The sequence below is a fragment of the Ostrea edulis genome, chromosome 1 (assembly GCF_947568905.1).
Source record: "Ostrea edulis chromosome 1, xbOstEdul1.1, whole genome shotgun sequence".
Taxonomy (NCBI): domain Eukaryota; kingdom Metazoa; phylum Mollusca; class Bivalvia; order Ostreida; family Ostreidae; genus Ostrea; species Ostrea edulis.
The window spans coordinates 89646129-89662225 of record NC_079164.1 but is presented as its reverse complement, the minus strand read 5'-3'; the positions used below and the strand labels follow the sequence as shown (position 1 = coordinate 89662225).

At 32.0% G+C, this 16097-nt stretch overlaps 1 protein-coding gene and 1 long non-coding RNA gene across 42 annotated transcripts in view; one reads left to right on the top strand and one right to left on the bottom strand.

Annotated features, from left to right (window-relative positions):
• Positions 1-16097, top strand: part of LOC125675297 (uncharacterized) — a 44150-nt gene that overhangs the window by 25007 nt on the left and 3046 nt on the right. For 18 of the 41 annotated variants that reach the window (XM_056165369.1, XM_056165314.1, XM_056165302.1 and 15 more), the window contains 8 exons: positions 341-376; positions 1075-1160; positions 2014-2160; positions 3317-3357; positions 4815-5101; positions 9762-9909; positions 10421-10474; positions 15755-15838. In XM_056165369.1, coding sequence (XP_056021344.1) covers positions 341-376; positions 1075-1160; positions 2014-2160; positions 3317-3357; positions 4815-5101; positions 9762-9909; positions 10421-10474; positions 15755-15838 — 883 coding nt within the window. The remainder of the gene's footprint in view (positions 1-340; positions 377-1074; positions 1161-2013; positions 2161-3316; positions 3358-4814; positions 5102-9761; positions 9910-10420; positions 10475-15754; positions 15839-16097) is intronic. The other 23 variants (XM_056165382.1, XM_056165361.1, XM_056165364.1 and 20 more) reach the window with 6 other exon arrangements.
• Positions 127-16036, bottom strand: LOC125675416 (uncharacterized). The gene is made up of 3 exons (XR_007370487.2): positions 15878-16036; positions 1943-2165; positions 127-1153 (listed from the first exon to the last, which is right to left on the bottom strand). It is a non-coding gene; the product is annotated as an uncharacterized LOC125675416 (long non-coding RNA).

Sequence of the window (16097 nt, the reverse complement as noted above, 5' to 3'; positions counted from 1 at the left end):
AGAGTGTTGTTAAACATTACATTCAGTGGTTCTGCAATGCTGATAATTGGAAAAAATTTAACAAGAAAATAGATTTTTTTGCTGTGTCAATATGAATGCCAAAATATGCATGTTGAATGAAAAATATTGTTAATTTATTAATTTATTGCATGATGAGTAAATTATAATTGGCTTTGATAACAAATGTAAAAGTTTCTGTGGAATGTGTTCACACTGGTAGTAGAAAAAAAAATTAATAAATTAGCTTTGTGCTTGAAAAAGAAAATGGATATTGTTAAATGTTGGTGCTTATAAAGTGACAGTCTAAAAATAATGCTTTGATACTTTGTGTGTCAAACAGTGCATCGCCAGAGCCTTCCATGGTGCCAGAACCGGAGTAAGTCTTGGTGTTTTGAACACTGCATGTGCAGAGTGCAACCACCCAATCACTGTGTTTCTCTAACCTTTCTGAAACAACCAATAAGCCTCTCCACCAGTTCACTCAGTATTTCTGCCTTTGTCTCACTTGAAATCACTCAATAAAGTGTCTGGTGTAGTATTTTCACTTGGCCACTTTTTTTTTTTTAATTTTTGTGACTCTAAGAAATTCTTCATAATTATACAGACTTAACATCCTGTCTTATTCATTCAGTCTTAATTCATTATCCATGATGAAGTATTAACGTGTGTATAATTAATATATTCATATTAATTATCTTTAAGTTTTTCCTATTTTACAGTTTTGTATCTTAAAGTGCTCCTGTAATTGAATGAAATGTAATTTGATGAGCAGATATTCAGAAGACATGTTATATTTATAAAATGTGCAAATCCTTTTTTGTTGATTCTGACGTGCTTTTGTTTTATAATCCTTTGTTTGGGAGAGGTTACTTAATTGATATGTTTATTGTAAATCTAAAAATCCATACTACATGTACCTTAATTATCATTTACTAATAAAGATTGGGTTAATTTTTTCGTACTATCACAGAGATATTTCAACCAGATATGAATATTTATTTGTAACACATCAGCTGTTTATGTGTAAGAATTAAGCGAGTTGTTGTGTAATGAAGTGTTTGTATTTGTGAACAGTAAGGAGGGACGAGGAGGCACGGAGGGCAGGCCGGGGTCACCCTCCTCCATAGTGGATGATGCTGACAGTCGAGATCTTCTGAAAGGTAAGAACAAATCACTAGTACACTGTAACAGCAATCTTTAATGCAGATGGTATCACAATGTGTTCATTGGTCAAGAGATTTGTAGAAAGTCTGGAAAATTGGTAGAGGCATCTTACATTTTTACTGTAGAAATTGTATAGTGGTGCTTACATTGGATATTTGTAATAAGACAAACTAGTTTAAATGTGTAAATTTGAATAGGTTAGTATTGCGTATGTAAGTTTACGTCATTCTAAATAAAATTGCACTCCTTCTTTTCATGATGTGTTTTAGCCATGAGAAAGTTGCTTCTGTTTACAGCTGTGTACTTACATGTCTTACAAACTACAAATGAAGTATATATCTAAATAAATTACAGTAATTGATTTGTACAAGAACTCGCATGGATTATAGCTATATACATATGTGTGATATTTTTTAGTTCCTTCCATAGGAAACATTAGTGATGTCGTAATCTGATGTCATAATACATTTAATATCTGAAGGCCAGTTTTCAATAATTCGGCTATACCGGTATTGCCTTCATCTTTAAAAACGGAATGTGCCTTGCCAACTGTAATTAAGCACTACTGAGTTTTCTAGCAACATTAACAAAGAGTTTTATCTCTTTTGCTTAGAAATGCTTACACCAGAGCAGCATCAACTTGCATTTCAGGATATCAGAATATCATAAAAGTTACTGCAATTTAACAATATCATCACAGTCTATTGACAATTACATTTCATAAAGCATTATGTATATTTATTCTAAAGCTGTTGCTTTTAAAACAGAAATGACCTACTTTTGCACAGTGGATTAGAATTCTTGTTTAAATTTGAAATATATGTTTCAAATATCAACAAAAAATTTCAGAAGAGGAAGCTAAGCCAGAGATAGATACAAAGCCCGATATCGTTTCCCCCGCAGTTGTAGATATCCCGGACAGTAAGTCGGACAGATCTAACAGCTCCATCACACAACCTCCACACCTCTCCGTTGATATCAGAGTTGTTATCACTGGTACACTATATTAAAAAAAAAATCGAGTGAGATTTGCCTCCCTTGTTGAGCATGCATGCACCTTAATATTAACATGCCATCAATTAATTTCTTAAAACTTACTGATATAACTTGTTTTTGTTTTCCTTTTTCAAAAATTAAAACATTAAATGAATTAAGTTTGCTTTTAAAAAGTCATATTATGATTATTTTATCTAATGTTTTTGCATTTTTTATGGAATATTGTTTTGAGAATTAATTTAAACTGCTTTTTAAAAATATGCCAGCATTGAATAACAGTTAATCTTAACCAGCCACTTTGAAACAATTTGAAGATAAATGATTCAGATATTGATACACTGCTTAACAAAGGAACAAAGATATATTCAATTTTTATTTTTAACCATATAATGATATTGACCCATATTCAAATTTCTTTGGTCTTCTTTCAAAGGATTAAAAAAAAAAAAGAAGATAAAATTCTTTCAGTTACAGATTCTCAAATTGCTGTTGTAATATAGTGGATGCATGGAATTATAAATTTGTTAATTTGCAAATCCTGTTAAAAGTGTCAAAACTGGAAACCAACAAAATTTTATCTTGCATTCTCATGATGTGTTGGTAATCTGTTTTAATTTTGTAAAAATCCTGTTAAACGCCAAGGATCAAAGGGGAACAATTTTGATATACTTTGTTGACTATATATACCTCCTCTTATTCCAGGAACTGACTAATTGTTAACTTGCAATTAATATCTGGAGAGGTTTATTTCATGATCTGTAATTTTGATTTGTCTACTCATTTCTATTTACTGATAAGTGTGATGTATAATATTTGTGGTGGACGGTATATACATGTAAATACCTTTGGTTTAGTTAGATTTTTCTGACATTAAACTACATGTATGTAATGAAGCTAACAATGTATGTCATGAAATTATTATATAATATGCATATATAGAATATGAATGTTATTTATCTGTGAACAGTATTGATGCATTGTAAAAAAAAATATTTACTCTTATTTGATTAATTTAAGGAAACAAATTAATTTGATATAATTGAAAGTTAAAAACATTATTACCTTGTCTGTATAGTTATCACATTTCATTGCATGTATTAATGGTTTGGTATTTTAATTAAGCAAGTTAACATTATACATATTTATGTATTTTCAGGCAAACCAGTCACAAAAACTGACATCTATAATGAAAAAAAGGCAAGTCTTTTTTTTAAAAATTCTAGTACATGTACTATTAGTACTTGTGTGTATGTGTTACTTTTTTTTTAATATAACTCATTTTAAGTCAGCTATGTACTTCTGCAATTTTTTTAATAAGTAATTATAGTCATCTGATAATGTTAATCAAATTTCAAAGATAAATTATTAAAAACCATGAAGGAACTTAAAGTTGTAAAAATTTAAGTTAATTGTTACAGATTTCAGACATTGAAGATTTAACTTTCCAAAAGATGGAAATTTATTTAACTATTTTCTCATAAGAATGGTTTCTAGCTCAAATCATACACATATTGTACCAGTGCTGACATCCAGTGCTCATTCAGTATCTGAGAAATTTCCGATAAGTACTGTACCGCCATGAATTATTCAGTACCTTGCAGATTAAAGGCACTAAATTGACTGCCTTTGGTAAATCTATAAAGCTATTCTCTCCCTACACATTTTTCACTTCATAGAAATATATACTGATAATGATTAAACCAAATACATACAGTATCCATAAAGCAAAACGATGCAATCGTTTTAAGAATATGAAGTCCAAGTTTACATTGTGAATATCACAAATGGACAAATTAAGGTCTATTTGCATTTTTAAAACCTGTCTTGCACCTGAATAGCAAATACAGCAAAGATCTATACTCTCTGAAAGGCTACCGAGCAGAAATTGATTTTTGCGTGTCTGCTGCTGTTACCAAGACCTCTCTCTGCCTGGATGATTCAGTAATCATTATTACACAAATTAGTTATGTTTACGCCCTGTGGGACTTTATAGCCTAATAATTGATAACATAATCGGAATAATTGTTGATGAAACTGCATCGTGTGGGATAGTGTATTGTTTTGGAGTCATTGTGATTTTACGAGAATTCAATCAGGTTTAATTGCTGTAAAGTGTAGGTATAATTGTGAATTTTATGTGCGTCGAGATAGAGGAAGTTGATCGAAGTTCATTTTGTAAATTGATTGGTGAAATGTTTGATATCTATCCAGAACTTCAAAGAATAGGTATGGTTTTGAATTCGGTGATAAATTGTATTTGAAGACAGCCTGCTTATAGAACTATGTAGTAACTAAGTAGATATCATAAATATATATACATGTGTCTCAGTATCAAATTCAGTCATTTCAATATTCCTCATTCTTTCTTTCTCTCCATGAGAAGGAAATACAAAATTATGTATAATGCGCTGGATTTCAGCATTACAGATATCTCAAAGAACATGTATTGAGTTGGGAGGGAAATAGGGGATGAGATTGTATAGGGTTAGAACTGTATAATTGCCACACATTTTACCCCCTCTCTTTCTCTCTCTCTCTCTCTCTCTCTCTCTCTCTCTCTCTTCTTTATAACTGACACATTTGAAATAATTTTACTCAGTCATCATTACTTTAGTTATTGTTACAAAATTTCCATTTTTTTTAATTTAACATAGAAAACGGAACCTATTACTGTCCCTGTTGACAATGATGGCCGCCAATCACCTGTTCAACCACCACCAACTCCCGAACCTCTAACTCCAAAAGATGATCAAAACAAGGATGCAGATCTCCTGAAATCTCTTCGCGAGGCTGAGGAGGAAGAAAGGCGAAGGAGAGGCATCGTGAAAAAAGAGAAGAAGCCAATCAACAGGACAAAGAAGATGAAAGAGGAGATGGAGGATAAAGTGGAACCCCCTAAACCGACAGAGTCCCCCCCTCCAGCACCGTCAATGGAGGACATGTAAGTGCAACTCACATCTCGGCGTTCTCTGTTTAGATTTCTTATGTATTTGCATCTTGATGAATAAGTGTATCTTGACAAATCAGATAAATGATAGGTAAGTCACTATAACTTGTATATTTTTTACTCAAAAAGACTTCGCCTGAGCATTGTTATTCAGGTTTAGTATCGCATTGACAAGTTGTCAAATTTTCAGACAAAAATCTTGACTTGGACAACTTCAGGCTAGTTTAACTTTGAAGTAGAGTGAATTTGCATTCATGGTTTATCTAGAAAAATCAATAAAATTCATTCCTGAAATTTTATATAATGTGATGAAATCTCTTTACTAGCATAACTCTTGTACAGCAGTGGTAATTTGGACACAAGCATGTCATCAGATTGTACATGTATAAGCTAGCTGTTTACATATACCATCTTTAGAATTACGCTTAGAAATCATCATGCTTTTGATATATTTACATTTGCAAATGTTGTCTCTTCTGTAGCTTTATACTTTAAAATAATGCGTCAATTCTCAATGAAAACAATATGTCATCTGATACAATTCAATAGTGGCATCACAAAAAAAGTAATGATTTAAATAAAAGCACAATTTCTAAGATGTCAGGGTGGTTTTTTTTTTGTAATTGAGGAAGGATTAGTATTCAATTGATTGCTTGCATTGTGTATTGAGTGTATATTTATTAGCTTGGTTATGTATAGATAATTTATATGCTGTCAAAAGTTATATTTTTGTTCACATCCGACAATAATATGGTAGTACACACTAAAATGACCATATCACAACAAAATGTTTAAGAAGTTCAGTATATTATCCTTAAATATTCATAAACTTACTAATTTAAAATGTGTGTTTCCATTGAGTTGAGTTGATTTGTGCCCTGACCAAGTGTGTACATCACTTTCAGTTCATTCAACAAAGGGAAATAACTCTTAGGCAACTCAGAAATTGTGAATCGTGATATGTTGTAATTAAAATCGTTCAATTGCTTCTGAGTTTAAACTCATAACTACATATTTTACAGGTGAGATATCATTCCACATAAGCTCCATAAATGTAAAAAAAAACACCCCCTCCCCCCCCCCCCCCAAAAAAAAAAACCTGCCATCACTTGATATAGGGATCGATGGATGATACTGAATATAATTTAATTTAATTATATTACCACCTTTTAATTACTTTGCCCTGTTGGGCATTTTAGGATTTGATCATGTAACCGTAATGCATTTTATACATATTAAACAATGAGTTTACAGATCGTATTAAGAATAACTCCTCTTTGCATGATAGACCTAAGGTTGAAAGCCTCTGATTGAATATAGAAATGTGAAAATTTTGAAATGTTTCAAACCAATTTTTAAAATGCATGGAATTTATCACATTATCTGTAATATAAACAAAAGTTCAATTGATTTCATGATTAACTGCATAAAATTCTGCCTCATATTATAAGCTTATAGATTGCACTTAGAAAAAATCCTAGAGTAATTCCCCTTGATACAGAAATGTGCATAGATCACTGACTAATGCATTACAATGTAGACTCTGCATATATTGAGATATAGATACTCATTATAGAGGACAACAAATGATCTGCATTGGTGTAATATGTTTTACAGTATATGTAATCATTGTGAAGTAGACATATAGTGTGGATTTTATTATATACATGTACATATATTTTAAACCTCCCTGGCCTTCACTTCCAATGTTGCTGTTATTTTTCTTGTATTATTTCCCCTGAGCCTCGGAAAGTAGACTTTCTTTTTGCAATAAAGTATCACTTAATGTTGAGGTTGTTAAAGGTGTTCCTTTTAATGGATCTTAAAAGTGTCACTAAATTTTCATTTTCCATTTCGTTGTAAATTTGTTTTTTTGATAATTATACATATTGAAGGAGAAATTTAAAAGGCAAAGATTTTTTTCAAGAATATAGATTTTTTTATGGAGGACTTTTTGTGAGAGTGCAATTATCTGCACACTATTTCAATATTTGTTCTGTGTAAAATACGACGTCCTTGTTCTTTTGAAGTCAGATTTGTTAAACACACAGCATAGGTCTTTTGTCTCCTTTGTCTTTGATAAGGCTGCATTAAGCCTGGCTGAACACTATGACACAAATTTTCATGCGCACGAAGGAAATCTTCTTTTACAAAGGAAAGTAAAGTGACAAGATAAAAAAGGACTTAGCAGTGGGGTTGTTTATAGGTAAAACACCACCGCGTTTCTAGGTGAGAATATGGTAGGCTTTTAATTATATCTACTGGGTGAATGTCACCTGAGTTTGAACATGCGTATTGAAAATAAGATTTAATAAAAGAATTTAACCCAGACTTTTAAATATCTCCACTTTTGTATATATTCTGCAGTGGTAAAATATAAAGATTGAAATTAATTTGACAGAATTTTTCAATTTTCAACAATCTGACATTTCTTTGGAAGAAATTTGTCTTTATAGACCTTTCAGTAATTTATGTGAAACTAAGGATAATGCACTGAAGTGGAGGGAGGAATTTTAAAAATACAAATCACAACCAAGGTACAGTACTGAGATAACAGGAAGATTTCTCTTTTTTAAAAAATTTATTTAGAGTATGAATTTAATTTCAGTTATGGATTTCAATCTTAATTTAAGGCTCAATACATGTAGTATTGCTAATGTGATTTGGATGGGGGGAAAAAGTTGAAAGAAAGCAGCATGTTGGGTTTCCATCAATATAAGTATTTTTCCATGTGGAACCAGATATGATGTACAGAGTTGCAGAGAATGCTGGTCGTAATTAAAAATGTATTTTAACAGAATGCTGGTCTTAATTAGAGTATGATTGTTATTGGAAAGTAGTTTCTAAAACAAAAAATAAGTGAAATTTGCCATTAGAAAAAAATTCAAACTTGGTATTGATAGCTGTTGCTCACTGAGCTCTACATATATGATGATAGTGAAAATGGTTTTCTCATGTTTAGTAACGAAAGAGAGAGAGTGAATTTGTCAAGGAGAGGGGAAAAAACATGAATATACCTTTTATGTCTCAGAAAGTTGAACAGTTGGATACGGAATGCCCAGTCATTAATCAACAGAATTCATTGATGGGGTATAATCATAGAACATCGATTTCACCCAGTTGTAAATCTATATTTAATCAATTTCCCTTGTCAATCAATTGGGTGGATTTGTCCTATGTACATAGAGTTGAAGGGAAATATGTCTACCTTATCTGCTGTCCTGATAAACATCATGGAAACAAGTTAATAATCTTTTTGCTGAATATTTTCCTATTTATTATTTCAATGGGGATTGACTCAACTTGTCAAAAGTTCCATTTCATTCTACTAGGGGAGAAAGAAGGTAAGGAGGCAACTTTATGTGGCTATGAAAATCACTAAAATTTGATCATTTCATTACCAATTCTATAGGATGACTGAATTTAAATTTAAGTGCATGTCCGTCCATCTCTCTGTTCCTCTAGTATGGAAACAAGGTCTTTACATTGACCAATCAGAATTAGTTTTCAGATTCTTTATATCATGCAATTGGTATAGAAAATCTAATATTGTCCTTCTGACAGAAAATAGCTGTTTACTAAATTGTAAAAGCACATCTTTCCAAAGCAACAGATAACTTAAATTGTACAACTTCAAAGCGTGGGAGATGGAGTGTGAGGTTCTAAGAAAAATTTCTTGATCTATATTGCCATTACATGTTTTGTAAACATTTTGTATTTGCAATGAATTTCAAATTCTAAGTATAAGTAAAAACTTTGAATGATATACTCTGAATTATTTTTGAAGATAGCTTTAAAAATGTTTGCAGAGAGGTTTAAAATTTATGATTATATAAGTCTCATATTTGTACAGTGCTGCGGCATGTATAATTTTTTTGTTCTAGATATTTCTTTCCACAAAGCTCATTCAATGTCTCTCATGTGAAGTACTTGTTTCCTAAGATTTAAAACATTCATTTAAATAACTCTTGTTGACAAAACAGCTTTTTAATGACACTCTTACCTATGAAAATTTGCATAATAGCAAATTCTCTAAAATCACAGTTCTTAAAGTGTTCAGAAACTTGATCAAGGAGTGGAAAACCTTCTATGTACAAAATGTTCATTGCTATAAAAAGGAATTCAAGCAAAGTAAAATGTTCATGTGTCCTAGAAAAAATTGTGCTATATACATGTACCTGTTAATACCATGAAAAGAAATGGGATACCTTTCATCAAAAAATAATTTCTCTGTTAGAAATGTTTACCAATCTAAGTGCATAATTTACCAAGATTTAAAGGTGTAAATTTGATATCAAATAAGTATTGTCAAATATTTAAAAGTAGGAAGAGAAAGGGGAAAGTTTGATCAAGATCACACCTGGGGAGGTGATGTGAAGTAGAATTTTGACAAACTACTCTCAAGAAAGGAAAGTGGACCCCAAAAGCTAAATCAATAGATTTTATTTAAACTTGAAATTGCAGTAAAATATATACTTGGGGGTGTACCAAAAGTTCGCTTGATGCCTGTACATTAAAGTCCGTATAAAGTGTCAACACAAATAATTCTCTTATTAATTTTTCATTATATTGGGGGTTAAACAAAAAATGTTTCATACATGTATTCATTATTTCATTATCATCAAATGTATTTTGAATATTTGATTTATTGTAGCAAAAATAAAGACATCAAGGTTGATTTAGAGGTACCCACACTACCAAGTGTCGAAGAGAAGAAAAAAGAGAAGAAAGAGAAACGCAAAGCAGAGCGCCATCTAGTGTCACAACCAAAGCATGAAACTCCCCCTCCCAAAGACCCTGAGGTAAAATGAAATGATGATCGACTGTTGTTGATCTGAGTTTTTTGTATTCTTTAAATTCTGAGGTATTGTTAAGGGCTGGTGTGACAACCAACATTCATTAATGGACTAGTGTAGGTACATCCTAAATTATGTAGATATTGCAGAAATTGAATAGTGATCATAACTTGATGATTTTTTATACAGATTATCTGCAAAGTGATCTATCTCTATAGTTGATATCACATAATGAACTTCTTATTCAATTTGTATGTGTGAAAAAGATCCAAACATACATGTAATTGCAATGAATAATTTTAAAGTATATCAGGGCAGTTTCCTCAGCCATGCAGTCTTACAACATTTATGGTTTTTCTCTCCTACTAAATTGTCCCAAAGCTAATTTTATTGTCAACAAACTTGAATATAGGCAAAGGTCCAAGTTTTAAGTAGTGTTTGTGAATCTTGATTGCTCTAAGTATAATTGCTTTCCATTTAATGAATTACAAAATTGATATGATTTCCCTGTTGTCAGCCTCTCAAATTAGCAACCCCTGTAGAGTTACCTGCAGAGGAGGAGTTGGTGCTGGTAAGCATTTAGGCACCAATCTAATGGAATTGTGAATTTGAAATGGACTGTCTCATCATTTTGTAGATGTGAATTAATATTAAATCACTTGAATGGCTTCATGCTTGCATGTGTGTTTTTATAACCCCAAATCAAACTCTGAGAGATCACCCTGTCTGTCTGTCTGTCTCGTTTATTTATGTAAAACATGCCCAGGCCATACTTTCTTTTGTTATCTTTTGTAACATTAAATGTAACATTGATTATGCTCATGGAAACAATATAATCTGCAAATGACTTTCGAATGAGTCCTCGCTTTAGACTATAGTAAGGTCATATGGACAAAATCATGGTCACCCAGATAAATATACCATATCTTTAGACATAAATTGCTCTAGACAGTCATGTTAGACACATAGGTTCCTGCATTTGTCATGATTGTAAACCAAGACCTCTCATTTTGACAATGTCAAGGTCACAGGAAGAAAATATACCCAAATCATATTTCTGTAATGATGAAAACAAACGATGACCATCTGAGCTATTGTATGTCAACCAAGTCATACACAGGAAGTATATTAATTATATTACATACATGTATTCATTTTATGAATAGAAATGTCATGTTTTCTGTCCTTGACACTTGTACTGACGTCATGAGGCCCCCCAAACAGATGCCTACATAATATTTAAGAGGACAAAATCAGTTATAAGCATCAAGCATTTGTGAAAAATATGGAAAGTGGCATGAAAACAGATTTTGATGAAACTGATATAAAATGTTCATGATACATTAAGTCTATTAATAAAAAAAATTCAACCAAAAATTCACTTTTCACATTGTTACCATGGAAACCACATGCCTTTTAGACAGCATGTTATGTATTTTTAAAAGTATAACACTAGACTTTCTCTATTGCAAACGCATATTTATTACTGCAGGTTATCATGAAACACTTTTGATTGGATTTTTTATTAACATATATACACTGATTTATGTTAATCAATTCATGACAACATTAATTTTGCTTTCAAAAAGCAGTAAATTTGATAGACTTTTAAAAAAGTCTACAACCATGTCAAGGTGTACTAACTTATTTTACAAACAATATGGCATTTGTTCTACAATTATCAAGAAAAATATCCATTGACAAGTTACACGTTTATACATTTTTAAAAAAAACGTTTAATTATCCCCATGATATATTGCCAATTTTACTGTCAAATTACCTCCCTTGAAAACTCTTCAGATTCAGGAGGTAGAAATGGTAATTGTTTACATGATCTCAAAATTCAAAAGTTCCTTCATATAATTTGCATTTTTAGTTTTACTACGGTGAATAGCAACTATTACAGGTTATCTATATTCAGATATATTTTTTTCACAATTGATGAATTCACTCAATATACTTTTAGAATACGTACAGCTTAATTAATTACTAGGCCTGCCCCTAGTTTATTGTACTGCAGTTATACTGACAATATGCTCATCATGAGTAGTGAAAAGATTGAAGTGCATGAGGTAGTTATAGTAATTTTGCAATGAAAAATATCATTTAAGCCTATTCTAAATGTATGCAAGATCTATAGTGAATTCACATGCTGTAGTACATCAAAAAGATTGGGGGGGGGGGGGGGGGGGGGGGGGGGGGGGGGGGGGGGGGGGGGGGGGGGGGTGTTACAATTTTAAACAATATGGCAGTTCACTGACCTAAAGCTGCAGGACCATTCAAAACGACGAGTGCATGTAGATATACAATCTTTCCTGGGGGGAGGAGTTATTACCACATGGAATTTTCTCATTCCATTCCTTCAAATAATGCTTATAGTATACTACATCTGGAAGTGCATAAGAATAGGTAAGTATACTTAAATATTTTCTAAGAGGGGGGGGGGGGGGGGTGTTTCCGGACTCCTTCCCTGTGCGTTTAACATAGCCTCTTCCAATGAAATAAGGGTGCTTAAAAGAACAATTTTTTTTTTACACTTTTATGAAGATCACATAATAGAATAAACACACGTACAATCTTCATATATATACAATGTCGTTCAGGTGGTAATATTCTTAATTTCATGTAATAATCCCCATGTATTGTCTACGTAGCACAGACACATATTATTCATATATAGTCTAAAACAATTAATATCATATTTAACAGAATCCCTATATTTAACGTTTACAAGGATTACATATATTAGCGCCTTGTAAATAGAAATATATATTCAAGTTCACTACATGTTACATACCTCCCCCTTTTTATTTAAATTGGCAACAATACATTGCATAACACCCATTCAAAAGCTGATCACAAGCATTTGATGTCAAGCATGCTACTGTATCTTTTCATAAACATAAGTACAATTTCCTTGTCCTTGTGAGTAAAATTATTAGGCTAAGTTGCATTAATTAGTTGATTTATCATACATTCTATACTAAACTACAAATGTAACCCTAAAACAGGACTGGGGGTGGGGGTATCACCAGGATTCACATCACTGGGTGGGGTATATCAAGTACCATGCAGTTAAGGAATGGAAACTCGGCTGGAGGGTTTGATGTTCTTAAATTTAAAAAAAAACAGAAGTTTTTATTTTCAGTTGCACAAAACAAGCTCGTAATTTTAAAATTAGATCCACCACTGCTTCAGTTGTAGTATGACGTCAAACATAGACCGTGACGTCTTACATGGCATTTTTTGTCATTTTAAAATGGGTACTTTCCAAAAATGCATTATAAACATGATAAATGACAACATTTACAAGTTGTGTTTTGTATTTAAACAAATGTTCAGTTGGGTGTTCTTATTTTTTGCTAAGCATAACGATTCAAAGTAGCTAAAAATCTTAATTTTCCAAATCTAGCTGTCTAATACTAATGCACACACGACACATATACAGGTATATTTATACAGAATTTTATTTGGTAAGCATTTTTAAGTGTCAAGTCATAATGACTTGCAATTAATCATCCTACTCGGTGCTGGGAAATTATATACAGGAGAATAAAGAAAATGCATGCCTTATTTGAAGTACAGATTTCCATTATCACTGAGAGCCCGAGGACAGATTTTTCTTACAAATAATGTAAATATGGGTGTTCTCTAACAACTGAAAACAATTTTGATTGAATTTTAAGCACTACCCTTAGACTGATTGGTGTTTGAAAATCGGTGATTTTACTAGATTTTCTTCAAATTCTAGAAATTTGTTACCTCTATATATGCTTTTTAAGAATGTTGTAAAATTGGGGGTGGGGTAGGGGGCGTTGGCTATCCAAATGACAAACTAGTTGCTTCTTTAGCTGGTTGAGAAATTTCTATTTTTATTTTCTTCATATTTGAAAATAGCAAATAAATTTTTAGTAGCAAACTTGTTTGGTTATTTTCAATATGCAATATCATTTCCAAACACAAAAATAATACATTTAGTTACACTGGAATGACCCTGAATGCATTATCATTATAATATCTGAACAATATATATAAATATTATTCAAATGTCAGTGAATTTTCCAATCAACAATACCCGGTAAGTACAAAATAAATATGTAATCATCAGAACAAATATGAATTATATTCTTAGAAATTTTGCAATTAATCAGTTTTCCCCTCATCCGTTAAAAATGCTTTGAATGCAAGCTTTACATACATTTGAACCTTTTATAACTTTTCTGTACTAAAGTTGCCAACCAATTTTATTTTACATATATCATATATAGATGACCCCTAACAAGAATATAGATTTCATTTTTCCGAGGGCGGTTGTAGATTTTAATTATATAGTGATAAACTTCTGCTATTTTTGAAAATCGTAAAGTGTTAAAATTCATGTTTTTATTCGTTAATTGTCATGGCAACAATTACCCTGGACAAATTGAGCATTTGTTATTTCTAAAAAATGGGTAAAACCATTCTGAAACTAAATCAAGTAGACAAAATAACATAGAATATTTACTTACAGGAAATATACCCCTCCCCCCTAAGATAGCTAAAAATCATTGATTTTCACAAGAATTTGTGCACCTGTTGCTAAGGAAATGAAATTAAATTCATTTTTAAGTTTGTTTTTGTATTTAAAATAAGTGGGATAAAATCAAATATATATCGGCAGCTTTTGAAAAACAAAGATTTTGACTTTCCATGAAATGCTTGATGCTTTCTGGTTTTGACTCTTAATTATTACAGTTATTATATTGGCCAAAAATTCTGTAATGTTACCCGTGACTGTAGAATGTGGCCTAATTAATAATGCATTTAAGTCTTACAAGGGCTATATATATATTAGTCCTGTTGATAGAGTTAAGCAAGTTAATATAGAAATCATGTTTGTCGCTTGACAGACTTGTACATGCAGTTTGCTTTATATTAGCGAGTCCGTGACAGACTTGTACAGTTTGCTCTGTGTTAGCGAGTCCATGACAGACTTGTACAGTTTGCTCTGTGTTAGCGAGTCTATGACAGACTTGTACAGTTTGCTCTGTGTTAGCGAGTCCGTGACAGACTTTTACAGTTTGCTCTGTGTTAGTGAGTCCATGACAGACTTGTACAGTTTGCTCTGTGTTAGCGAGTCCGTGACAGACTTTTACAGTTTGCTCTGTGTTAGCGAGTCCGTGACAGACTTGTACAGTTTGCTCTGTGTTAGCGAGTCCATGACAGACTTGTACAGTTTGCTCTGTGTTAGCGAGTCCGTGACAGACTTGTACAGTTTGCTCTGTGTTAGCGAGTCCGTGACAGACTTGTACAGTTTGCTCTGTGTTAGTTTTAATACTTATCAGTTATTATATGTGTCATCATGTGGATGTCTATGATAGTAGGACTAACTTTTACGAAACCATGCTTTTATCAGACACTAACTCAAATTATAATGAACACCCAAATAAATTACAGGCTAGCTTTAAATAATGTATATGTTATGTGTTGCAGTGCAAAATCATTAACTAGTCATTCATTCACTTAAACTGTGCATCAAACGCAGTGCCAGTATATATAGACTGTGTCGTTACTTCATGAGAAATATTGTATCTGGAATTATAAAAATTAGATGATGACCTGTCAAGATCAGATATTGATGTTTGCCAATCTTAAAGTGTATAGAGCTGTAAATTAAGCTAATTAAAATTATGTATTCTAAGTATATAAATATCTAACAAAACATGAACTGAATGACTTATAAACAAATTATATTCAGCCATCTGATTCTTAAACAGTGTTGATTCTTTGAGTTGTACTGATGAAACCTTGACCTTTTGTCTTACTTTGAGATGTCTAATGAACATCTATGTTTTTTTTATCACTCAAACAGGATGATTTAGACGATCAGCTGAAACAGAGACTGAAGAACTTTGACTTTGCCGTAATGGAGATGACAGGGGACGACTCACCTAGGGTAAAGAAAATATTAATTTATATCTATCTGATTACTTACAGTTTGTTAACTTTAATCATCTGTCATTTCTATTGCTTGAGAACTGAGTTTGTTGTTCATGTTGTATGGTGCGACAGTCAGGTGGGCTGGTTCAGACTGGTGTCAAATGAGCTCACTCAATGGCACATGACTATAGAGATGCAGGAGATGTGTGAATTCAAATATCTGATCCGTTACTGCGCTGTACACATGTGCTGTTCCTAGAGCTAGAACAGGGAAA